Source organism: Meles meles, chromosome 2 (assembly GCF_922984935.1).
Source record: "Meles meles chromosome 2, mMelMel3.1 paternal haplotype, whole genome shotgun sequence".
In the NCBI taxonomy this organism is placed as follows: domain Eukaryota; kingdom Metazoa; phylum Chordata; class Mammalia; order Carnivora; family Mustelidae; genus Meles; species Meles meles.
In genome coordinates this window covers 102,860,508-102,887,637 of record NC_060067.1, presented here as the reverse complement: position 1 = coordinate 102,887,637, position 27,130 = coordinate 102,860,508, and the positions used below count along the sequence as shown (strand labels likewise).

The following is a 27,130-nucleotide window of genomic DNA, read 5'->3' as shown; positions in this document are numbered from 1 at the left end:
TGTTTAAAGAAAGGGACAGCCCAGTAATTCAGGTTCTGTCCCTTTCCCTCCAGTCCAGCAGCCAACACACTAAGGAAACCAGTACTGTCTGATCTCTTTCCTTCCAGAAAATGGGAGGGGAAGAAGAACAGGAGATGGTTCTCCTGAGCATGGCTGATTTGTGACAGGGGAAGGAAATGGCAACCATGAGTTCTTCCTGGTGGTGCGGAGAGGATGAGCATGGAGTCTCCTGGATTCGTGCAGGACATGGGCTGCCTAAGCCAGCATCACCACCAGCAAACATTACTGTCCCAAGATGCCAAGAACCTGGCTGTGACCCTACTCTGCAGCTTCGTAGCCAAGTGCCCAAAGACAGCCTCAGTTCTCACAGGAGGGCTGTCCCCACATCTCTCAGAACTGTGCTCCACTGCCCCGCCCACAGTCAGAGCCCTGGGAGCATCCCAACCACTAACACAGAATTACAACATCTTCCTGCTTCCCTGCTCTCAACTTGTGTAAAACTGTCCTACATACAGCAGTAATTAATAAGTCTCCTCTTCCAGTCCCACCCAAGCTTTATTATCTGCCACTTTATCTACCCCAAAGCTCTAGTAACAGGCATTTCTGATTTCCCCTCAGTCAATGTGGTAGCTGAACAAGGGTACTGTTCTAGAGTTGTTAGGGAAGGTTATGCGTTTAATGTTTGTTTTTGTGGCAGGTTTTTTTGAAGAGAGCTGGAAGTAAGAAAGAGCTTGATTTCCCCTCCTTCCTCTGGACGGTCCTAAGTTACTGGCTTTCTTTTACCTAAATTGCTTATGAGGGGAGGAAAAATAAGACAGGTCACTTGAGTAAATACGAACATACTAATTAGCATTTTTCATGAACTGAAACACCTTTTTTTCCCCAAGATTTTATTTATTAGAGAGAGAGAACATACACACATGCGAGAAGGGGGTAGGGCATAGGGAGAGGGAGAAAGACTCTCAAGCAGACTCCCCACTGAGCATGGAGTCCAACACAGGGCTCACTATCACAACCCTGAGATCATGATCTGAGCCAAAATCAAGAGTCAGACACTTAACCAACTGAGCCACCCAAGCATCCCTACAAACTACACTTTAATGAATGGATGGAGACATTAGAAGGATATTTTAGGTAAAGCTGAGAATGATTCATGAGAAGTGTAAGGCAGAAGCAGATAGTCTCTGAAGGCATTAGAGAAAGAAAAGAGAAGGCACTTTTTTTAAGATTTTTATTTATTTCACAGAGAGACACACAACAAGAGAGGGAACACAAGCAGGGGAAGTTGGAGAGGGAGAAGCAGACTTCCCACAGAGGCAGGAGCCCGACGTGGGGCTCAATCCCAGGACCCTGGCATCATGACCCGAGCCAAAGGCAGACACTACCAATTGAGCCACCCGGACGCCCCACATTAGACTTTCTTGGCCATAATGGCAGTGAGCTGGAGATACCATAATCCAAAGTGTAGGGAGCCTCTATCAGTCTGGTCAAGGCACACTCAGATGAGGCTCTCAACATAATTCCACAAAGCAAGTATTTGAAGAACGGTGCTCAGGGTTAAGGAAAGCTGGAAGGACTGATGAGACCTCTAGAGACTAGCAGCTCTGCATCCTGTTACCACTCCTGAGGGCACTGGAAGGAGACAGTGCTTCTGAAGCTGTGAGGAGAGGCAGCGACTGGAAGCTGGTTGCAGGGGGATGGAGGCATGGCCAGATCACAGTGCTGAAGCAGGATGCTATGGAGAAGGAGCTCCCCCCAACTTTCTGTATTCTTTGATTACCGGCTAATGTTTCCCACATGATGGAAGCAGGATACAGCTCCCCTCCATCACCTCCCCTAAACCCTAACACACAGACACAAGACAGAACAGACAGGAAGGGGAAAGAATAAGCAAGGAAAGAGCCCAGCTAACAAAAAGCTGTATATTCAACACTTTTTTACTACAATTTGAAAGCATTTCGAAGCTCAAGAATGTTAAACAATTTATTGCTAAGATACTTTGGGGAATAAGAGTAACAGTCTAGGGGTGCCTGGGTGTCTCAGTTAGTTAAGTGTCTGCCTTCGGCTCAGGTCATGAACCCAGGGTATTGGGATCAAGCCCCATGTTGGGCTTCCTGCCCAGCAGGGAGCCTGCTTCTCCCTCTGCCTGCTATTCCCCTTGTTTGTGCTCTATCAAATAAATAAAATCTTTAAAAAATAAGTTTAATTTACTTTAAAAACGTGTTTGTAAGATGAACAAAGCTTTCTCAGATTTCTTTAACACTATGATACCGGTACTAGCCTGAAAGAAGTTATGTCAACTTTCCCTTGGCAGTCCAACAAGAAAGCAATATTCTGTGTGTAATAAATACTAACTGGCTCTTACTTGGCTTAAGTGAAATCCATTCTTCTTTCCAGGACAGTGGTCAACCACCAGTGATTGAAAGAACCTGCCCTCTGGAACAGTGTCACCTTGCAATCACTGACGGAGCTATTAAAGACCACTCCATCCTTCCAGCTACAGAACTGGCTCAGGACAGCAAATGCCATCATACCAGTAATGAACACAAGACAACAGTCCACGTCCAATCATCAAAATTCTTCTTCAAAGATGAGAGGAGGAGAAAGAGGAAGAGATAGGAAAAGAAACCCTGGGTAAAAGAGAAAATAAAGATTCTGTTTTCTCTCCTTGCACTATGTATGAGACACAAACACGCCAGGAGAGGACTTGTTAATGGCCCTCCTAAAAGACAGAACAAGAACTACAAAGGAAACTCCTGGGTCTGTTGCTTATTTGCCTTAGTCTAAAATGGAAAAGTAAACAAAATAATACTCCACAATCTTTGTTGTCTGATGTAAGCATAACTGGCTCTCAGCTACTTTAAACAAAGTTGCAATCACTCATTATGCAACAAATTCTCTAAATGACTTAAAATGTTTGGCTCCCAAAGAAGACTGAAAAACAGATGCAATATTGAAGATTCCAATTACGAATAACTCCTTGATAAGACCCCTCGCCAGTGCCAACAATTAACTTACGAACATGAATTACAGTTATGAATTCAAATTTTGGCAAAAAATTAAAGTAAATGAGGTGGTCTCAGCACATCTTCCATTAAACATGTTCTTGTTCACCAGAAAAAAAGGGAAAAAAAGCAAAAGCCCGTATGTACTGAACTATAAGATAATTCTGGTTGCAGATGAAATAAGATCCAACTAGAAGTGTCTTAAATAGTTCAAACATACATTAAGTATTTGAATAAGAAATCTGGAATTAGAGGACTCTAGGACTGGATCAGAAACTCAGCCAGTTTAAGATTCTCATGGATTCTCACGGATACGAAATAGTTACCCAAGCTCCAAACGCTGTACCCTTCCCCAGCAGCATCTGAAGCATAAAAAAAGGGTTAGGAAAAGACGACTTTTTGTCCTAAGCCACTTTCTTGTCAAGAAGAAAACCCCTGGGGCACCTGGGTGGCTCAGTGGTTAAGCATCTACCTTTGGTGGCTCAGGTCATGATCCCACGGTCCTGGGATCCAGCCCTGCATCAGGCTCCTGGCTCAGCGGGAAGCCTGCTTCTCCCTCTGCCCTTCCCTACCACTCATGCGCATGCGCACGCTCTCATAAACTCTTAAAAAGAAAAGAAAGTAAACCCTTTTTCTGGAAACCTTTCTCTCTTACATCTCAATGGCCAGAACAAACTTATACAAGGACCCTTAAATCACTGAAAAGAGAATGAGGTGCTCTCACTGACTTACAGCAATCACAATATATTCCCCTGTGACTGGGCCCAAAACAGGTTAGCAAAAAAGAAGAAAACACTATAGTGTAGGCGGGCACCAAGTGTACCATTCAGAGAAACTCCTGCACAGTAGCTTCAGATTCAGAGATAGTGAGGTCAAGGAGGCCCCAGGGCCGGGGGGTGGGGAGGTGTAGAAGAGTGGGATAGGGGTCCTGTGCTCAGAGGACATACAGGGGCCAAGCAGAAACTGTGAATAAATGAGGCAGGCTGGGTGGGAACTGCACAGCTCTGAACAGGGTGTGGTCTCCAGCTCCTGATCTATTTTAAGCTCTTATTTCAAATACCAGCAAAGTACAGTAGAGCTTAAGAATAAATAGATACTCTTTCTTTAACCTTTACACAAATACAGGTCAGACTCCCTTCAGACTCAGAAATTATGACACATTAACCTCTTACTATGGGCCAGAGACCATCTGTAGTGCCTTACGCAACTGATCTCATTTCACTTTTTTTCCCTTTTTTGTGGGAGGAGCAGAGAGAGAGGAGAGAGAGAATCCTAAGCAGGCTCCGTGCTCAGCACAGAGCCCTACGTGGGGCTCGATCTCACAACCCTGAGATCGGGACCTGAGCCAAAATCAAGAGTCAGATGCTTCGCCAACTGAAGCACCCAGGCACCCCTCATTTTGCTTTTTGAAATAAAATGTTATGAATTAAGTACTATTACTACCCTTATTTCTACAACTGAAGGAAGTGAGTCTTGGAGAAAAAAGTAATTTCTCCACAACCACATGACTTCTTGGTATTAAAGCAGGGGACAGTGTGTGCACCAGACTCTGGAATCCACAGAAGCTAGACACAACTCCTGAAATGAACGCTCTTGCCCAGCTTCTGCAGTCACTCGGAAGGGGGCTTCTGGTTAACCAATATGGCTGGGTTAGCTAGCTCCTTAAAAAGCCACTGCATTAACTTTTCTCAGCCCTGCACACTCCCTTTCTACACAGAAAGTGTTTTTAAAAAGCGACACCAAGGCTTAGGGCTTAACTACTTCTGTAACGGATCTTTCAAATTCTTCGGATCCCAAGCTCTATAATGAATGCCAGTCCCTGACATGGAAGCAGGGATTTGGGTACGTGGTTGCACCAGTATAAACACGTTACTCACATACCTCTGTGTGAAGACCTCGGGATCGCAAGCTGTCAGGTATAAAAATCCCTGTTCTGCAGTATAAAGAACAGCATCTACGGACTCTACTCGTACTACTCCATTTCATGTTAATCCAGAAATCTGAAACCACTACTAAACCACTCTTCGACAACCTTCCCTGTTATCTGTTTACTGTCCTTGTCTTCTACATCATAGGCTCCTGTCTTATTTATTTATGGATCCCCAGCACCTGGCACCCTGGTATAAAGATGTACACCAAACATTTGCTGAATGAATAGCCAACATGATACTGTTGTTCTATTAATTTTCTGCAGTGATATGTTAGACTCATAAGATATTTGGAAATAGAGCAACTGGGTGGCTCAGGTCATGATCCCAGGGTCCTGAGATCAAGGCCCACAGTGGGCTCCCTGCTCAGCTGGAATCCTGCTTCTCCCTCTCCCACCCCTCCCGCTTGTGTTCCCTCTTTCTCTGTCTCTCTCTGTCAAATAAATAAATAAATCTTTAAAAAAAAAAAAAAGATATTCGGAAATATAAAGCACACTGATATGAGTGAATTACTCAAATAATTTCTCTTCCATAGTTCTACTCAGCTTTAGCATGTGAGTTTTATAATACACAAATAAAAGGTCAACCATCTCCCACACAGTATACAAAGTGTTCAATCAAACTGTACCCACAAAACCAAACTACCCAGGTGGGTTTAGATCAACTACCACTTCAACATACTCCATCCTGCATTTATCTTTACTTGATGTTCTTTTATACTTTAGTAAGCAATGGAAAAATTCTAGAACTTTCCCATCAAGCAGAGACTCCAAATAGTCCCGTGTTAGATAATGAGATCCATATCTTACCAGCATTCATATCTTTAAACTTCTGCTTTAGCTCAGTAGGAGTGAAACGATACTGATCAAGACCATCATTCCAGTAAATTCGGTCCAAGACTTGAAGATCTCCTCCAATGAGCCAATCTCCTTGTTCCATAACCATCTAATGGAAGAAAGAACATTTTTAAACAGAAACCAAGATCAAAATAAGTAAGAACATTTCTCACATGAGCTACATGTAGCTGTAAACTACCCTCATCTTAAGGCCAACGGTAAATCTGTTTGGCTTATCAGCTGAATTGGGATTAGAGATGCTTTAAAATTAAAATGTATTTTATTACCCCCAGAGGGTTCTGTGACACAATGAGAAATTATGACTTGTTAGGTGAAAACATTCTCTTCACTGTTGTTGTATGCTGATGAACAGAAACATTTGTAACCCTGGGTCAACCCAGCCTCTGTGTTCTCCGATCCTAAACTTTTGAGCAATTCAAGTGATGATGGAGCTGACCACAAATTCATACCTTCCCATCTCCACACCATCTCAAATTTCTCACAGCTTTACTCTTGCTCTTTCCCTGAGAGGAGGGATGTAACCTCTGGAACCTGTCCATTTCCACAGCACAGCTCCAGCTCACCATTCCTCCCTCAACCCCCTGCCCACCCTCCCTTCAGCATATGAGCCAATAACGCACCTAGATTGCTATGGTCTTGCTTGCCAGAAAGTCCTTCCCCACCCATCAAACCATTCACTCAGTAAGTATTTATCGAGTAATTGGCCCATGCCAGGGCTTGCACTAGGCACTGGGGAATACAGCAGCAAACAGGACAGAGAAAGACCTCAATCTAACAGAGTTTGCATTCTAGTGGGACAGACCGAGCAGAAACCAGGCAAATGTCGGCTAGTGAAAACTGTTAAAGAGAAAACAACCAGGGCAATGGAGCAGAGCTCCTGGGGATTAGACTCAATGACATTTCAGTGAAGAGTCAGTGAAGGTCTCTCTTGAGGAGGGTGGCAATGAACCCAAGGTGACTAAAAGGAACCAGCCATGGAGTTCAAGTATTTCAGGCAGAGGGGCAGCAAGTACAAAGTCCTGAAGCAGAAACAAAGTTCTGGAGCTTTAGAGGAATGGAAAGAAGGCTAATGTGGCCCAAGGCCAGGAAAGTCAGAACTTTCCAGGGGGAGGAGCAGAGGTAGAGTGAGAGAAACCACGAATAAGGCCAGGGCCAGGCCCCACTGGGCCTCACAGGCACTTCGATTTTATTCTAATTGCATCGAGCAACCCCTGGAGAGTTTGAAAATGTGAAGTGACAGGCTCAGATATAGTTTAAAGGCTGACTCCGGCTGCTCCGAGGAGATCAGACTGTGATGGACATGAGGAAGCAGACTGCAGGCAGGGCACAACTCTAGGCTGGAGACCTGGAGAGCGTGGCCAGTACCAGAGCAAGGGGGGATGGGCTGGGAACATCCTGCACAAGACCACCAGGCCAAGCTTCTTAAAACACCACTTTGCTTGGGCCTCACTCATGCTCCAAGGCTGCCTGTGAGCTCTCCACTCCTAGCAAGGCACAAACGGACACCACTGTCACTCTGGGCAACTTGAACCCAGCCTAAGACTGTCCAGGATTCTACCTGCAAGGATCACTGTAAGGACAGTGTAAACGACAGAAATGTGGTTTGAAAAGCACGAAGCATAAATACATGTAAACCACTCATGACCCAACAAGATCTTATCATCTCAGGGTAGAACGCTAAGCCCCTCTGTCTTCCCAAGGTCCTCTCTCCTGCTCAACAACCAGTCATCTCTCAAATGCACGGAGTCTGCTCCTCCTCCTTCCTAAAACTGGAATTCTGTTTTTCACAGTTCCTCCTATCATAACCCTGCTGGATCCTCAAGGCTGCATACCAAGTACTAAGTATCCCAAGAAGTTTATGGATTACTCTAAATAAAAGTAGAAAAAACACCAATAATTGCTCTCTGCTACAGATTATGGAAGAGGGCTTTGAAGCCCAAAGTCCTGAATTCAAATCAAACCCTCATCCCATCTGTTAGCTGTATAATTCTGGTCATGATATTTATCCCCTGTAAGTCTTAATTTCTCTATATGTAGGATAGAAATGCCACCTGTCCTTATAGGTTTGCTTTGTGGTTCAAAGAATTTATGTAAGTAAGCATATTTTGTAAACTACTATTTATTATTAATAACTGTAGAATTTTAATACCGAAGGAATGTCTGATACCATCACTAATTCAAACTCCTTATTTTCTAAAACAGTATCTCCCTATCTTAAAAAGTTTATCACTTTTTATTCTTCATGAGACAAGATTTAGCACACTGACATGACCTAAATAGATGTCTTAAAAATTCTCTAGACAAACCTACTAAAATTTCACTTAATTTCTTTTGAAGCTCAAAGTATACTTTAAAACAAATGACAGAAATTTTACTTCAGTGATGACATTTCACATACAAAACGTAAAATACATGAGGCCCTTTGGAAAGACTAACTGGATTTCACTGCTTTCATACCAGACACACAGTGTTCAGTTAAAACCCCAATCACCCTGCCGTCGGCTCCCACAGCACCCTGCCCTCGCAGCCTACCTACAGAACATGATGTCTGCTCCCTACCAGACAGTAAGCTCCAATCATACAGAGACTGTGTCCACTGTTACATCAGCCCTATATTCCCAGAACCAGTACCTAACTCAGGACCTAATGTATAGAAGATGTTTAAAAAAGATTTACTAGGGGCGCCTGGGTGGCTCAGTCAGTTAAGCATCCGACTCTTGATTTCAGCTCAGGTCATGATCTCAGGGTCGTGAGAACGAGCCCCACATTGAGCTCCGTGCTGGGCGTGGAGCCTGCTTGGGATTTTTTCCCTCTCCCTCAGTCATCCCCTTTTTACCTCATAAGAAAAAAAAAAAAAGACTTACTGAACAAATATTATCCAGCCCAAAATGACAAGATCATGTGTTCATCACACTAATCTAAGATCCGGTGTCCATTCTGCAAAATATCAACAATCCCAAAGGAATTGTAGATAGACAGGTAATGCCCACACTTCAACACACACAGTATAGGCACATGGAGATAAAATGCAAGGTTTGCTAAGGACCTTGATGTAGGGGTGGTTCTTGCATGTTGTTCCCCACTGTCTGGCACAGCGCTCCTCCTTCCTGTGCTCAAAAAACTCCGGGTTGCGAAGAATGGCCACACGGCGGCCCTCGTACATCAGAGCAAATGCCGTACAGCCATCCAGCCTCTCTTTATCTTCGTGAGTAGCCGGCAGAACTATAGGCACTGACAAGTTAATGACACCGCCTGCAGGGCACAAAAGAACAGAAAGCACACAGTTTGCATTACTCAACAGGCCTCACAGCCACCTTTCACTCCAAAGGACACTCTTCAAATAATATAAGATTTATGGGTCCAGTGACAGTACCTGCCAAAGAAAATCAGGAGAGAACAAACAACCACAGAGGTTGAAAAATAAAAAATAAAAAAACAGCAAACATTAAGAGCAGCAACACTGTGTAGCAACATACTTCTCCCAACGATTCATGAAACTGTCTTTGGGAAGAAAAAAATGGTCATAAAACCACATTAGTAAAAGAAACTCTTTTTTAACAAGGAAGAATCAGCTGATTATACCTAAAGTCACCCAAAATATACTGAGTACCTCCAATATATCAAAGACAAAGAACGATGTTTCCGGGCCTTTCCAGGAACATGGAAACCTTTCCAGTAAATATATTGTGAGTGGCAAGTGTACTTGAGTATACTTGGGTTTCCTTGAGACAGGAAGACAAAAATACCCAAAAGGTATTTTTATTTCTTGGTTTTTAATCAGAATTGAACCAATGTCAGCAATTACTGGCCAAGAAACAAAGGAAGTAATCAATTTGAACCAAAATGTATGATCAGTGAGACAAAAGCACATTCTCAGTTTCCAACCTTTCAAGTTCTAAATGTTTTTTCTAATCACTGTCGCCAGGTTAAGAAAAAAAAAAATGCACTCTCAAATTTATATGTGGATCTTATTTACATACCTACTAAAAGCATATTCTTTTGGAAATCACAGCATGCCTTCCTTAGACAAAAGATGTCAATGAAATTTATGATAACTGGTTGGCTGTTTTAAAGTTACCAATAGGTACAGTTTAAAAGGGAAAATTAACAGGTAGATCTGTACCAAACCCAGACTAAATGACTACTAAGAAGGCAGTCCACAAAGACTTTACCATTGGTTCTAAAGAAGAAAAACCAAAAAGCAGTATTTAACACTTTTATATGATAAAATTTAAGAAAAATGACTAGGAGTTATAATTTCTAATTATAATTTCACTATATATTCACTCCTTAGTTATTTCACTATAGAAATTTCACTATATGAAACTTAGAAATTTCACTATAATTTCACTCCTTAGTTAAAAGAAATCATAACAAAGAAGAACATGGTAGCAATTTAGTAGAGCTCTTTGACATTTAAAAATATTTTCTTTAATCTAATAAATTAATTTTACCAACAGTATACAAAGTTTCAGGTAGCTGAACTGTCATTGCAATATACTAAACATCAATTTCTTTGGTACCTTTTCCTTTTTCAGTGTTTTAAAAGAAGAATGATCCCTTTAACCATTTGTTTCAGGACTCCTTAACTTGGACTCCCTGATCCCTTATTAGAACAGTCAAGCATGGATTTCAGTAGAGCAAAATTCAGTACAGATGTACACTTTTCAGAGACAGACTTATCAAGGTGCTCCGGTGGATACAGCACAGGGAAACTATATTCACTTTTTAAATCCACTCTCAGCCCCAATCCCCAGGTTTTCCTTCTCTCTGCAATAAATGACATGCAGGAAAACAAAATGGGGAAAGAAAAGACCTCACGGTTTGCTCAGAGTATTCAGTAGTGATGTAACTTAGACTTAAAATGCTACCTCCATTAAAGACATCACCACTGTTTTAATCAATGGTGATGAATCTGTGTCATTTCTTTTCTAGGCTCAATGTACTAGAGAAGTTAAGGGTCTTACCATCCAGAAGACAATCAAAGTGAAGGCACTGCAAATACTCCCTCTCTCTCATAAAGCCGTTCAGTGGGGTCGCCCACCCTTCTGCCAAAACCTGTACCCACTGCATATCCACCTAGCAAACGAGAGAGGAAAGGAAAGTTTTCTACTTCATACACTTAGGAACAAAAGCAGCAATAATCTTTAGAAGTTTAAGCAATGGAAACAAACACCTCAAGAATGATTATAGATTATACAAATCTAATCAAGATTAAGGGCACTAGGAAAATGTGCATTTCTCCTAAAAATTGTAAATAACATTAGGCTTCAAAGCATTTCTAATAAGGACAGCATCTCCTCCACTAGTGTTTCTCGAGCTTTAATGTGCTTTAAGAAACCCAGGGAAGGCCTTTATTAAAATAAAGATTGTTCCACCTCCAGAGATCCTATTTCAATCACTTTGCTGTGGGGCCCAAGAATTTGTATTTTTAATGGGTTCCCAGAAAATCCTAACAGTGATGGTCTGGAAATTAGACTTTGATAACTACTGCCTCAAACTAAAGCAAACTTTACATAAAAATATTTATCAATGGGGTGCCTGGGTGGCTCAGTGGGTTAAGCCTCTGCCTTGGGCTCAGGTCATGATCTCAGGGTCCTGGGATTGAGCCCCGCATCAGGCTCTCTGCTCAGCAGGGAGCCTGCTTCCCCTCTCTCTCTCTCTGCCTGCCTCTCTGCCTACTTGTGATCTCTCTGTCAAATAAATAAAGAAATAAAATCTTAAAAAAAATATATTTATCAGAACAAGTGCCTTGCCAATGTCAGAGCACCCCTCATTTTACAAAGACTGTACGACTTCTTGATCTTCGAGACTTGTAGCATCTCCTACCAGAACATTAAGGAGTTGGTGGACTATATATCATTAAGGCAAGCTGGATGTGCTCGTTTTTTAACTGCGTGTGTGCGCACGTACTGTGCATGTGTTTCTCAAACGAGAAAAGATAAAGCAGCTGGCCGAGGGGTGTGCAGTAAAATGTAGCTTACTATTTATTCCCTAAGTATGCCGGCCAATGTGTTTCACTTCACAATCAAGTAACAGGTATCCCCCTCCTTCCAGTCACAGGAACAATCATCTGCATAGGCCAAATTGTGTCACCTACTTTCAGGCTTTCCTCTCATCAATTATTCCTAACCCTCAGACGTGGCCATTACCTGTCTCCACTGAAATCCAGTTCTAGATGGTACATGTTAGGAACTGAATGTCTGTGCTCCCCTCGAATTCCTATATTGAAGGCCTAATCCCCAGTGTGACTCTATTTGGAGTCCTGGCCTATGAGGACAGGACATGGTTAAATGAAGTCATTAAGGGTGGGGCCCTACTCCAACAGATCTGGTGCCCTCACAGGGAGAGGAAAGACACCACCAGAGCTCTCTCTCTCCACTTTCTGACCACACAGAGAGTGAGGGCTGTCAACGAGCCAGAAAGACAGTCTCACCAGCTACCACATCAGCCAGCACCTTGATCTTAGACTCTCCAACCCCCAAAACAGTTAGCAGAGTCCTTTTTTTTGCTTACGCCTCTGGTCTACAGTATTTGTTATGGCAGCCCACACTAATACACTACTAACTTAAGATGAATTTTTTTAATTAATTACTTTTCATCCTGCCATGCAAAGAAAAAAACCACGATATTAAAAAAACTACTGTGTTTCTGGGTTGTAGAGTCTGACTGACCCGGATTCATATTCATTCATTCTCATTCTCATATTTCCTCTCTAGCCCTGTGTGTGTGGGTTTATTCGATGCAAAATATGTCAGTGACAACTTCTGTTCCCTTGCAACAGTCACCTTTCTGAGGGGCTCTAGTCTCCAGCCCTCCCCATCTCCTCCACCACCACCCCCACCCCCACCCCCACCCCCCGCCGCATGTCTTAGCTTCTGATCAGACCCAGCCATACAAAGTGCATCAAGTAATCTACTCCTAATCGAGTATTTGAATAACTATTTAAAGAGGCTTTCTCTAAGCTCAGAAGTTTGTTGGTGGGCGTTTTTTTCTGTTTGTTTGTTTGTTTTCTTTTCCTCCCTACTTTAAGACTTGGTGCTTCCCTGAGTGTTCTGGATTTTTACAAACTAAAAGAAAGGCTAGGAAAGTCAAGATCCAAGATCAGAAGATCCAGGGTCTCAGTCCTTAACCTCTCATTTTTAAAGTACATCTAAATGATACAGTTTAAAATGCTCTAATATTTCAAAATGATAAATTATAGTTTCCATTGTCATCATACCCCGTTTAGCTGAGTAGTTTTTTTGATGGGGGAAAGGAGTTGGGGAGGGGGACACTCAATGATATTAGAGCTGACATACACAGAATTACTCTTAACAAAATAAGAAAGAAATTCAGGGTTTTGGCAGAGGATTATGAAACTTGTTTGGAGGGAAAAAAATATTCATTTTAATTATTGTACTTAGAGTATTCTGAAGCATTAAGAACCCATTCTTTCTGGTAAGCTGAAAACTTTTTATTATTAAAGATTTTATTTATTTATTTATTTGAGAGACAGAGATCACAAGTAGCCAGGGAGGCAGGCAGAAAGAGAGGGGGAAGCAGGCTCCTTGCTGAGCAGAGAGCCTGACACGGGGCTTGATCCTAGGACCCTGAGATCATGACCTGAGCCGAAGGCAGAGGCTTAACCCACTGAGCCAACCGGGCACTCCTAAGTCGAAAACTTTTATACAATCTTTGGTCTTTGCTGTTTCAAAATAGGTAAATATTGGGGCACCCGGGTGGCTCAGTCGGGTAAGCTTCCTACTCTTGATTTCGGCTCAGGTCATGATCTCAGAGTCATAAAATGGAGCCCAGTATCAGGCTATGTGCTGGACAGGGAGCCTGCCTAAGGATTCTTGCTTTCCCTCTCCCTCTGCCCCTCTCCCCCACTTAAAAATAAAGTACATATTATGACCAAAACCAAATCAAAGCCATGATATTTTGGGAATATGACTTCACAAATTAAATACATTTCCCACCCCTGGAAATTGTGACATAAACTACAATTATACCCCCTACCATCACCACCCATGCCCTCAAACATAGTTATTAAACAAAATTTATTGATAATGACTATATGTAAGGCTAAATCACGTGGTATGAAAAGCAACAAAGCACTTACTTTATTAATTTTCAATGCTGGTAATGTCTCTGCATCTGTTTTTGCCAGATGGAGTTTATTTTCCGGCACATATAATTCTTTTACTTCGTAAGAGGCATCCACAGGTACAATATCCTATACAACAAACAAAGTACATTTAAATGTTTGATTCAACAATTCAAAGTTCTCCAAAGGATGTCTTAATGAAGAAAATTTAATACCCCAAAAGGAGACTTCAAAACAAAGTATAAAGGTGGGCTCTGAATCCTGTGCCTCCCCAGTCAACTTTCCTGAGGTCTGCTTGTCTACTCTCAACACATAATATGCCACGTACAAGAAGTCCTTAAGCATCACATCCCACTACCTAGTGACAAAGAATAAATTCTGAGAATGTGCCACCGATGTCAAAATCAAGCAACTGCGAAAAACAGGTGACCTCAACTAAGAGGTAACAATAAGAAGAATTTGGGAACAAACAAAATCACTCTAAATACTACCATTTTCATCTTTAACATGTCAAAAACCCTTTTATTTCAGCTTCCGTATGCATCTTTATCCCTAGAGCCACCAAAGCCACCTTCTCAGTCATGCCACAAGGTACTCCTGAGTACATCAGCTTTACTCCCACTGTTGTGGTTTGAGAAATAGCGCTTTTTTTTATCCCATCTGGAATGGAGTCTAGAAGTTTCATGTGAACTCCGAGTACTCATTTACACAACATTGTGACAGTGCTTGTCTCTAAGAACACAGAAGAATGTTTCTGTGATCATCACAACACAGCTCCTTAGAGGATCTCTACAAGTCTTGCTCACTTGTCAGACCCCAAGGAATAATTACCAAAATGTGTTTAATTGCTTCAACTTTTTTTAAGCCAAATCTATTAGGTCACTTTTATAAGCATACAAAGTTGGCAATGATTAAGGGCTTTTCATACATGTATCTCATCCAAGCAATACTTTGTTATTCGAAACAAAATAATTCTCAAGAGAATGAGTAGATAAGCCACAGACCAGGAGAAAATATTTGCAAAAGGCGTATCTGAAAAAGGACTGTTATCTAAAACACACATTTAAAAAAAAAAAAATGGGCCAAAGACCTGAACAGAAACCTTACCAAAGAAGATATACAAACGACCAACAAGCATATAAAACGATACTCCACATCATGTCATCAGGAAAACGGCCAAAATCCAAAACACTGACACCGCCAGCTGCAGGTGAGGATGTGGAGCAACAGGAACTCTCATTTGCTGCTAATGGGAATGCAAATGGCGTAGACATTTTACAAGATAGTCTGGCAGCTTCTTACCAAACCAAACACACACTTACCATACAATCCAGAAACTGCTCCTTGGCAGTTACCCAAACAAGCTGAAACCTATGTCCAAACAAAAACCTGCCCAGATATTTAAAGCAGCCTTATTCTTAACTGCCAAAACTCAGAAACAACTAAGATGTCCTTCAGTAGATGAATGGATAAATTGGTACATCCAGACAATGAATGCACTAAAAAGGAATAAACTTACCAAGCCATGAAAAGACATGGAAGAAACTTAAATGCACATTACTAAGTAAAAGAAGCCAATCTGAAAATGCTACTTACTGTATGATTCCAACTATGTGGCGTTCTGGAAAAAGAAAAACTATGGAGACGATAAAAACACCAGTGTTGCCAGGAGTTATGGGTGAGGGCAGGCTGAGGGGAACTGAAGGCAAGAGGGGATTTTTTGGGCAGTGAAACGATATGATACTACTACACTGGGTAAGTATACATCTGTCAAAACCCATAGAAGTAGAACCCTACTGTAAACTATTAACTTTGGGTGACAATGTGTCATAGTAGGTCTTTCAACTATAACAAATGTACACTCTGGTGAGGGGTGTTGATACAAAAGGTTGTGCTTTGCGGCGGGGGCGGGGGGGTAGGGGATATATGGGAACTCACTCTACTTTCTCACTTTTGCTGTAAACCTAAAACTCCTCTTAAAAATAGCCCATTAAAAAAATGCAAAACAACAACAAAAGCAATTCAAAACAAGTATCAATGGACAAACCAGAGTTTCAAATCTGGTTGCTATTTTCCTGACTAAGTGTGGAAAGGAACTTCCAACTTGTATTTGGACTTACGGATTTATGTTAATAACTTCAACAGAGGAGAAAAGCAGTCATATATGTGTATCAAAGGTAGGATGGTCTCACGAAAGGCCTGGTGCCACTACTCAAGCGGCCCCTATGGGTTCTGAAATCTAGAAAGACGGATGCTCCTACATTTCTCCTCCAAAATGGAACAAAATAGATATAGTTCAGCATTAGCTAAATCATGTGTCAAAATCAGTCTGCTCCCATTGGCAAATTCAAGGCTTCTGATCTTTCTTAGGACAAACCCAAGAATAAGGACTGTAAGCATGAAGGAAAAGAGAAAAGAATACAATTTAAATACAGGAAAGAAACACTGCTTGCTATAATACCAAGTTTAGCTAATTGTTCGTGGTGTGCAAACATGGGAACTTTCTGGGGGACCCCTTTGTCCCTCGAGCATCCCACTGTTCACAGGAGGAAGAAAGTGGAAAAGGGAGTATCTACAACGTAAGCCATGCACAGCACAGGGCACTTCATATACCTTGCCAGGCCTTCTGCAGTAAAGCCTCCAGCAGGCACCCGCAACTGAAGGCTATTCATTGGTTTATGGGGCAAATACTACATGAGGGCATTCAAGACAATGGTGAAGGAAGAACGACACTTTCCACCAGCTTCCTATAGATAAAAATACTATACAATTTTGTATTAATGAGGCAGATTATTTCTTTCTTTCTTTCTTTCTTTTTCCCCCAAGAGCATGAGCATGGGAAGGGGTGTTGGGGGAGAGGGAGAGAAATCCTTAAGCTGACTCCCCGCTGAATACAGAGCCTGATGCAGGGCTTGCTCTCAGGACCCTGAGATCATGAACTGAACTGAAACCAAGAGTCACACTCTGAACCTACTAAACCACCCAGGCACCCCGAGGCATATTGTTTCTAGTGATGCCAAGCTAGAGAGGCATGTCTTAAATTTTGCCAATAGTCAAAGAAGCAGTTAAGTATACATACACGATTTATACACAATACTTGATTTCACTGTGTACCTGAAGAGGAAATCACATATAGAAAAGTCCCTTGTTTTCTTTGTATGTCAATTTTTTCTCAATAAAACTGGAAAGAAAAAAAAAAACGACTTCCTATAATCTGGCAAAAGAAATAGCTTAAGGTAGTCTATTCTGTGCAATAACAAGGAATAATTTCAGGAATGACTATTAATACATTTATTTTAAATTATAGCAGTTAAGAGAATTTGGAATTGAGAAAAACAAACCACCCCACATATGGTTATCATTGTCATTTTTATATATTCCCTCCCCATTACAGGGCATTGGTGGTTTCAGGAGTCCATACAAAACCTATTATTTCATTGACTAGAAAATAAAAATTCAGAATCCACTTTTCCTACAAGAACAATATGACATGCATTAGGAAAACTGCACGCCCTCTATCTGTTCAATTAGCTTCTTGGATACGTAAAGCTCTCAAAGACGTCTTGAGACATACCCACTTTTCCTGCTGCAAAATAAAGAACTGAAACCCTCCACACTTGGAATGAATGCTAAAATTAATTTACACAAAAAGTGAGGCATTCATTAGGACTTTCACAAGGAAGAGTGTGATAAAGTTCCATAAAACAGACTTAAAATTAAACACATTAATCACAAAACGTTAGGGACATATCTTCAAAACCAAAAAGAGGCAAGAGAAAGCAAGAGGGTCTATAGGTTAGTTATTCCTGATGTTTACACCTGAGATCTGAGGTCAACCAGTGCAACCTTAGCAGGTCATCACCACATCTCTGAACTGGTCTCCTTCCCAGCTGTTTAAAACAGATATATAGATATATATATATATATACGCATACATTACAGGTCTGCCGTGAAATCCAGCAAATTAAAATACCTGAACTGCAGGGACTGACATTAGATGGACACTCCCTGCAAAACCAACATTGTCCCAAAGGCTTCCTGGGAACAGATGCATTTAATTCTCATACAATCCTATCAAGGAAGATAGACGTATTTTCCTTGAACAGATTTGGAAATTGAGGCTCAGAAAAGGTTAATAACTGGCTTGAATCCCTGCTGTTCTGTCTTCCAATGCACTTAACACACAATAAATACTCAATCGAGCAAGCGTGCCACATTCCAGGAGCTGTTCTAAGCATCCTACATACATTAACTCAGAGAATCCTCAGTGCAATTCTAGGACAGGCACTATTATTCAGGACAACTGAAGCCAGAGAAATTTTTGGGGGGGTATTTTTTCAAGGTCATGTAGTTAGTTGACAAATGTTAGAGCTGGGATTCCAACTAAGGTCCCACTACTATTCTCCAAAAATAAAAAAAATTAAAAATAACCATTACTGTTTCTCTCGTGAAAACAAGCTATGATACATTTTGTCACACAAATTGTCCTTAGTGTACCTTCATGATTTTATTAAACATTCACAACTCCCAGGGTTGTTGGTATGTGATCTTTGTATGTTGATAAAGTACTAGACAAAAAATAAAGATACTGAACACTTCAATTAGGCCTAAAGATTTCTAAACATTTCTAAGAAGGGTAAGTGAGCGATTTTCAAACAACTTTCCAAACTGCCTCATTGTAAATACGCTGAAAACCTCCATGTCCACCACAATGGACCGCTTAGAACTTCAAAATCCAGAATCCACAGTCCGGCAATAAATAACAGCGAGAGTCCAGGGAAAGAGAAGGATTTCACTGACAAGAAAAATTCTACATCAAGTTTTCTTTGCCACCCCTGGAGCCTACATTATTGTAAGGACAGGAGATCTTTTTTACGTTGTAGGGGCTGACCATTCTCCTCTTCCACTACAGTTACCGTTGATGATCGTCAATAGTTTTGGAGAGCCAGAGGAGAGCATCCAAGGGACTAATCTTTTAATCTCTGCTGGATGCATCAGGGCATTTTAGCTGGTTTCCTAAGCCAGAATCACTAGATTCAGCACACAAATACTGAGCAACAGCAGCAGCGACCCCCATGTGATGTCCCAGGCCCGAGGCTGTGCTGTCTCCACCGGGGAACCACCCTTCTCCAGAACCACACTGCAGGGTACACCCGGGTATGTCAGTACACCCGGGTATGTCAATCTACTCCCTCTGAAGGGGCATTTGAAGTAAGAACGGAGAACTAACTAATGTTTCTATACATTATCTCTTTCTTCTGACCATATCCTAAATTAAGAAAACAAATATACAGATAATTTGTGAGCAAACCTGTGTCTCCAAGAGAACCAGTCTGAACATGAAAGAATAGTATCTACACTAGGAGCTCAACCAAACTATTTTTCTAATGTTTTGTGCACTCGTATAAGCCATGAACCATTTGGGATGAATACATTTTTAGTTAATGTGCTGCTTTATATGCATGAACAGAGAGGCTATAATCACTTTCCTTTTAACAAAGGAGGAATTTTTTTCTTATTTTGAGTCAAGATAATTTTTTTCATTCTAAGCATTACAATCATTCCCTTTTCAAAATCACATCAAGCAATATTTTCAAATGAATTTTAGCCTTACAACTTAAATACAAAATCTCCCAATGCCTAACTAAAGTCAAAACTAAAGTTCAAGAGGCTGCTACTGTTTTTCTCTTCTAAAAAAAAAAAAAATACATTGAGTGAATGTTTTTTGAATTAGCACAAACATAACAGCATGAATCAAGAGGCACATGGAACATTTGCTCAAAGGAAGCAAGTTCTATATAGATTCTATGTGTAGAGAGAAGAGAACTCGCTATCAGGAATACAAAAAGAACCTTCTAAATGTACACACAGCCAGTTTCTAGCACATTCTACTGACAAATCTTTTCAGTTCCCAAAACTAATCTTAAACATCTAAAAGGAGCAAAAACCACCTCAAAGTGAGACAAGATATCTGGACAACATAATGTGAAGTCCCGGCCACATGAGCGGTCCATTTTATTTGGGGTTCATTACGATTTCCAGAGACACAGTCAGCTATTAGAAAACAATGCGTTCTTCTTCAACTTTTATATATAAAATCTTTTACTTCACAGAATTTCCTTTAAAATAAAAATAGACCATAAACCAGGCCTGGAGCAAGTGCTTATATACCTAAACCCCTCACCACCAATCTTAAGAGCACCACAGTCACCCGCATTTATGGGTGAAGGGAATAGAGGGGGGGCCCCCCGAGTCAGGACTCAGTATACAATTCACATGCTACCATTAATCTTGTAGGTCTATAAATAGTTAAATATTATGAATGTGTAAATATTAATTCTAAAATGTGACATGGGTACTCAAAATTTTTTTTTTTTGCTTGACTGACCAAACACAATCTAAGAGCTAACATATACTGTATCTATAATCTTTGCTCAAAAGAAGAGTTGTTTATTTTTATCTGGAAACCGGCAAACAAAACAAACACTCACTACCTGAAAATAGTAATGCCCTTGTCTTCCCTTTCGAATCTTCCTAAATAACTGCGAACATGTTAATAAACACGATGATTCCATATTCTAAGTTTTGCCTTTAAGTATTTTCGGCACTTTTTTCCTGAGCCAAATCTGCTCACCAGATTTGAAGGCTAGCACTCATTCATATTTTATGTAACTACTAAATTTCTATTATCTAAACTACATGCATCCCAAGCATGAACACCAAACAGCATTCTGGCAAGACTTTAAAACTGAGCTGCGAAGTTAGGTTTTTATGTGCAGTATAAAATCCATTTAGAGCACTAAACCACCATTTCAGAAAAAGACAAACCTTTAAATAATTTATAGCACTAGTAAATCTCGAGTTCCTAGTAGATTTAAAAACAGTATTTAAAATATCACTTTAGATTAAAACCAGCAGCAAGAACCCTACGTCCTTATGTCATAACACACCAAGTTAAAATGCGATACCAGCAGGCCATCTAGTGACCATCCAAGGGTTCGGGGAAAAACTTAAATCCAAAAATCCTCTATATTTTTCAGTGTCTTCTATCTTCTTGAATAAAAATATGAAAATATGCCAACTGAAGCACGTTAAGAAATTGAAGATGCTCTGACCAAACACTGAGAAATTAAGTATTAATAAAAACAAACACATTTCTTTACCCCAATTATATTACACAGGCCAGATCGAAAGAGAATTAAGACAATGTAGAGATGACTGATGATACTTAACATTATGCTAACCAAAATACCCACCATTCCAAAATAGCCACTGTACAGAAAGAAGATTAAAGAAGCAATACCTGGTGGAATTCATTTCGGGAGAGTCTCTCCAAAGCAACACAATCATCAGATAGAAAAATGCCTTGACTGTCATGGATACTGAACTTCGTTCTCCAGAAAGCCCCAAATCAGGCTACCCTCTCTGCTCCAATAAAAAGTTTCCCATATATTACAATGGGAAATATATATTTAGTCTCTGTCCCTAGTTCCTGGCACAGAGCTCTTAAAATCCTTGGAATCTCCTGAGTGATTAAGGGTGTTTGGTGTGATAATGTGATGACTCCAGGCCAAGAGGCTCCTCAAGAAAGACCACCCCATATGTAGATGAGAAGGTTGGGACTTTCAACTCCATCCACGGAACTCTGGGCTTGGGTAGAAGCTGGAACTGAGTTCAGTCACCAATGGCCAAAGACTCAATCATGCCTCTGTGATGGAACCTCTGTAGAAACCCCTAGAGGACAAGTTCAGAGAGCTTTTGAGTTGGTAACAGTGCCCAAAGTGCAGAGAGGCACCACGGCTCTCTCTGGCCCAGACCTTGTCCTATAGGCCTCGTCCATTTGCCTGGTTCCTGAGCTGTACCCTTTACAATAAACTGGTATTGGCAAGTAAAGTGCTTTCGTGAGTTCTGTGAGTCAAATGACTCACCCAGGCTGTGGGGGGTCCGGGTGCCCCATGAATGGGCAGTCAGCAAGCTGAAATGCAGGTATCTGGGCACCCTACTTATAGCTGGCATCTAAAGAAGCACTCTGTGGGACTGAGCCCTTAGCCTGCAATATCCAAGCTAACTACGGACACTTGGTGTCAGCACAGAATCCAACTGCTGAACACCCAATTAGTATCAGAGAACCAGATAATTAGTTAGAGGGGACAAAAAAAAAAAAAAAAAACCTTAAAAGTCTAACAAATGGAGCCCGAAGAGGAAATAAAATGTACTTAAAATAAGATTTTGTTTTATATGGCTTAATAACACAAGGTGCTCATTTACCATTGAGATTTAGGTTTCAGGAAAGTACATTAATCCATCTGGCATGATGGGCCCCAGCTTTGCAAAAGGAACTCAGGTAACCGACAATCACATCCTACTTTACACTACAGAGAACAAATACTTCTCACGAACCGGAAACAGGCACAGGCAGTTTCCTTCTTTACAAGGTCAACATTCCTTCCTCTCCAGATACCGCTGCCTCTGAGTGGCTCTGAAGTCCTCTAAGAGTATTCTAATAATATCAACTCCTTCTAAGACCCAATACTCTCGAGTTCTCAATCCCAACTACACTTCGGAAAAGATGGTCAAGGAATGCACAAGAGAGCCACAGAAAGGACTGAGGTTTCAGAAACCAACTAAAGGGAAGGAATCCAGGTATAAGGAAAGGCAGTGTAGAAGAGCGTGGGCTGCAGCATCTTTCGTGCGGTGTTCAAATCCAACACTACCCCCCGTGGCGCTGTCCAGGGACATTCAACGTCACCGCTCTAAGTCGCCTCCCATCTGTAAATTGAGGATAACTGAACCCACTTCTCAGAGTTTTAACACACTCAGTGTAGGAATGCTCCTGAAATAGCTACTGAAGGCCTTGCTTCCGTGGGAGTTCTTAGTGGTTTCCATCTCTGCCCATGACACTGCCTTCTAGTGCAATGATAGTCTTACACGTGACACTGGTTAGTGCAGGACCTCTCATCTTCACACCCTCGCTCCTCACTATCACCACTGCACCCGACATCGTCAGCCCCCTCACCTCCATGTCTAGCTTTGTAAGATCAGCTCCGTGAGCTCCCATAGCCCACTGGCGGAAAACCTCACAAATGCCTCTGTGCTAACAATGAAGTTGCACGGTTTGTGCCACCCCAGGGTCAGCAGGGACAGGCTGCTTCAGAAGGTACGCGCGACACTAAGCTCCCCTGCCATCAGGGTGTGGCAAGCAAAGACTCCTTGCACCACCAACTCCGAGCAGACTGTCAGGTATTCACCGGCTTACCTGCGTGCCCTAACGTGCATCGGAGTTGCAACTCTGTGAGACAAACAGTCACAGGAGAACAAACGCCAGGACAGAAGTAGTTGTGTATGTGTGTATGTATGCCTCCCTTCAACTATGTTCTTTAATTCTGTATCATGCTTTAAAAAAAAAAATTCAATGAACTGAAACGGTCATTCTAGTCTATAACTATAGATAATGGTGATAAGAACCAAAAATTAAGGTCCACGAGGCAGGAATTTTTACTCTTTAATTCACTGCTACATCCCCATGTTTTATAATGGTACCTAGCACATAAAGCACTAACTATCTATTAAATTAACTAACAGAATCAACCAAGTAAAACACAGAAATACATACTTTCAAAGGGAAATGAAGTCATATCTTTTGCCCAAATGAGGATGGTACCAAAAGAAGGCAAATGTGTTCTGCCCCTCCTCTGTCTAAAGAAAAGAAAAAAAAAAAAAAAAAAAAAGAGAGAGAGAGAGAGAGAGAGAAATAAAGAAAGAAAGGAGAAATAAAGAAAAGAAAAGAAAAAGGGGTGCCTAGGTGGCACCTGACTCTTAATTTCAGATCAGGTCATGATCTCAGGGTCATGAGATCAAGCCCCTTGTCAGGCTACACTCTCGGCATGGAGCCTGCTTGAGATTCTCTCTCTTCCTCTCTCTCTGCCCCTCTTCTCAGTCCCTCTCTCCAAAAAAAAAAAAAAAAAAGCAATTGCATTAAGGAACCATTTGCGTTTCTTCTGTCACCATTGAGATTTATGACAAAAACTACTTTTCACAAGAAAATTTCTCCATCTTAAACTAATATAACCAGAATACCTTTCTGGTTGTGGATTTAATTACACTGCACTTTAGGTATAATGAGAACACCACTGAAAGTAAAAGCCAGAGGCATATGGAAATGAATCCTAGGAAATCATACGCCTGGAATCCTAGGTATAGAATCCAGTATGTCCATAAGAGAGTTACTCAATATTTCTGAAATATTTCAGAGGTTTACTCTGTGAATAAAATTAGAAAACATATAAAAAGTACTCAGCACAAAGACCATTTGGAAGCTGTCACAGTAATTAGAGCAAGAAGTGGTTAGAAGCTAAACTAGGAGGAATGCCACTTGCCCTCAAATCCTAACAATCAAAACAAATATGTTGGGGCACCTGGGTGGCTCAGTCGGTTAAGCATCTGCCTTCAGCTCACGTCATGATTCCACAGTCCTGAGATCAAGCCCCACATCAGGCTCCCTGCTCAGCAGGGAGTCTGCTTCTCCCTCTCCTGCTGCTGTTCCCCTAGCTTGTGCTCGCTCACTCTCTCTCTCTCTCAAAAAAAAAATAAGATCTTTAAAAAACAAAAACAAAAAACAGAACAAAACAACAAAAAAAAACCCCAAATACGTTAAAATACACAAAGCCCCACATATATGGCCCTTATAGTAAGTCCTCAGTAAATGTTAGTTTTTTTATTCTACCCCTCTTTTTCAAACCTTCAAGGAAACTGTCCAATTATCCAATTGTCTAGCAGGCATAATACAGAGTAACAGCCACATAAAAGAGCAATTAGTATAATCATTAATTAGGGGCAAACATTAGAAGGCTTCATTTAAAAGTGGCAAAATAAATTAAGGACAATAATATGAAAATATGCAGCTTAGAGCTAAACTATGGAGAAGCTTGGGGGCGCCTGGGTGGCTCAGTGGGTTAAAGCCCCTGCCTTCAGCTCAGATCATGATCTCAGGGTCCTGGGATCGAGCCCTGCATTAGGTTCTCTGCTCAGCAGGAAGTCTGCTTCCTCCTCTCACTCTGCCTGCCTCTCTGACTTGTGATCTCTGTCTGTCAAATAAGTAAATAAAAATCTTTTAAAAAATAAATAAAATAGGGGCGCCTGGGTGGCTCAGTGGATTAAGCCGCTGCCTTCGGCTCAGGTCATGATCTCAGGGTCCTGGGATGGAGCCCCACATCGGGCTCTCTGCTCCGCAGGGAGCCTGCTTCCTCCTCTCTCTCTGCCTGCCTCTCTGCCTACTTGTGATCTCTCTCTCTGTCAAATAAATGAATAGAATCTTTAAAAAATAAATAAATAAAAATAAAAAATAAAAACAAATAAAATAAAAATAAACTATGGAGAACCTTGAACACAAATCACCTTAATTCTATAAACCATGAGAAAAATGAATGAATTCTTTAGAGAAAAAAAATACAAAACAACTAGACAAACTTGAGAAAGAGGATTCTTTAAACAATACGGGATGGAATAAAAGGCATAAGGAAATGGAAACAGGGTAACCAGTTAAGGGAATATCAGGTAGTATGAGCCTAAAATCGTACAGGGACAGTCTGCCCTCAAGTTTTAAGCATTGGGGGTAGGGGACTACAAAGTCCCAGGCACAACAGACACTACATGAAGTCTGTATTTTCATTCCACAGAATCATGGTTAAAACCCAATTTCTGACTAAGTACAGTCTGGGATCCTGGGTTGAATCCCAGTACAGGATAGGACCTTAGTGGAAAAACGTGAAAGCCACATAAATGTGCGCTTTAGCTTATAGAATCTTACCAGGATACATTTCTTAATTTTGAGAAATCTTCTACCGTCATATTAAGGAAAGAGGAACCCAGTTGAGGGATAGACAGGAACTCTCTGTACTATTTTTAGACTTACAGACAATTGCAAAATTTTCCCAAAATACAATTTTTTAAAATAAAAACAGCAGAATAGCCTGCTCACTTCCACCCCCCCCCAAAAAAAGCCTCTATGTAAGTGAAATGTCAAACCCAAAGGATGCTATTCTACACCAGGCCCCAAAGAGGTGGTTAGGAATCAGGGCGCCTGGGTGGCATAGTCAGTTAAGTGTCTACCTTCAGCTCAGGTCATGATCCCAGGGTTCTGGAATCAAGTCCTACATCAGGCTCCCTGCTCCATGGGGAGCCCACTTCTCCCTCTCCCTCTAATTGCTGCTCCCTGATGCTTGAACGCTCTCTCAAATTAAATAAATAAATAAAATTCTTTTTTTAAAAAAAGTGGTTAGGAATGAAAGGGAAGACAAGGGAGGGAGATAAGTGCAGCACCCACCGCACATTATGTTAATAATCCCATAGAAGTGCCTGTGCTACCTGAAATTATCTAGCTTCAGAGATTCCTGAGCCCCCTACACTATACATGAGAATATCTGTGTACTTTCCTGAAGTTCTATAAAACACTTAAAAATCACTAATTGGATATGAAAACTGGATAACTCAAACTAACAGAAAATAAAACTCTGTACAGCTTCCTTACATTAATAAATCTCCAGTTTAAAAAAAAAAAAAAAGATAGGCTCAATGTACAGAAAAATGCAAACAAATTACAATCCAAATAAAAAGGAAAAATACTGGAAACATAGAGAACCCCGGAAGTCTAAAAGCAGAGCAAGAATAGACGGTTGGCTGAAAATTAAACAGAGATTCCGGAATAGAACATCACGTAACAAGAGGAAAGGCCAGCTAATAAATGAAATTGTAAACATTCCTGAGCCCATCACAGAGCTGAGGTCCTAACACAGTCCCTAGAACAGCTCCCAAAGAGTGACAAGTCCCAGCAAAAGACAAGACCCATAAACAAGCCCCTCAGGAGCACAGGGGAGGAAGAGGTGGCTGCAATAAAAGCAGGAAAGAAAAAAGCAGCTAACTGTTTTTAGCATTCTTCAAGGCCAAGTAAGGACTAGTGATGGGTTTGCATACCTGGGAACCACAGACACCAGGAGTTCTACACTCACAAGCAGGTCTACCAGCACGCTTGGAAGAAAGATCAGAAGGTCTCACAACTAGAGAGCTCTCCTCGGTGACACACAGGTACAAAATTCTGCCCATACTCCCTGGATCACTGTCTCATACCACAAGGCCTGCAGCTGATAGGGAAGGGAGGGAAACCCTCCCAGGGTCCACTGTTTCTGAAAGAGGAGTAGAGGTAAAAATGGCCAGCTAAAGGGATGTGGAGGAAACCCTCCTAGCCCAGGATATCCT

At 41.2% G+C, this 27,130-nt stretch overlaps 1 protein-coding gene across 3 annotated transcripts in view; it reads right to left on the bottom strand.

Moving 5' to 3' along the window:
* The window catches only part of PAPSS1 (3'-phosphoadenosine 5'-phosphosulfate synthase 1), a 98,709-nt gene that overhangs the window by 36,841 nt on the left and 34,738 nt on the right, over positions 1-27,130 (bottom strand). For all 3 annotated transcript variants that reach the window (XM_045998490.1, XM_045998491.1, XM_045998492.1), the window contains 4 exons: positions 13,895-14,008; positions 10,758-10,869; positions 8,837-9,042; positions 5,743-5,878 (listed from right to left, as the gene is read on the bottom strand). In XM_045998490.1, the coding sequence (XP_045854446.1) occupies positions 5,743-5,878; positions 8,837-9,042; positions 10,758-10,869; positions 13,895-14,008 (568 nt within the window). The remainder of the gene's footprint in view (positions 1-5,742; positions 5,879-8,836; positions 9,043-10,757; positions 10,870-13,894; positions 14,009-27,130) is intronic.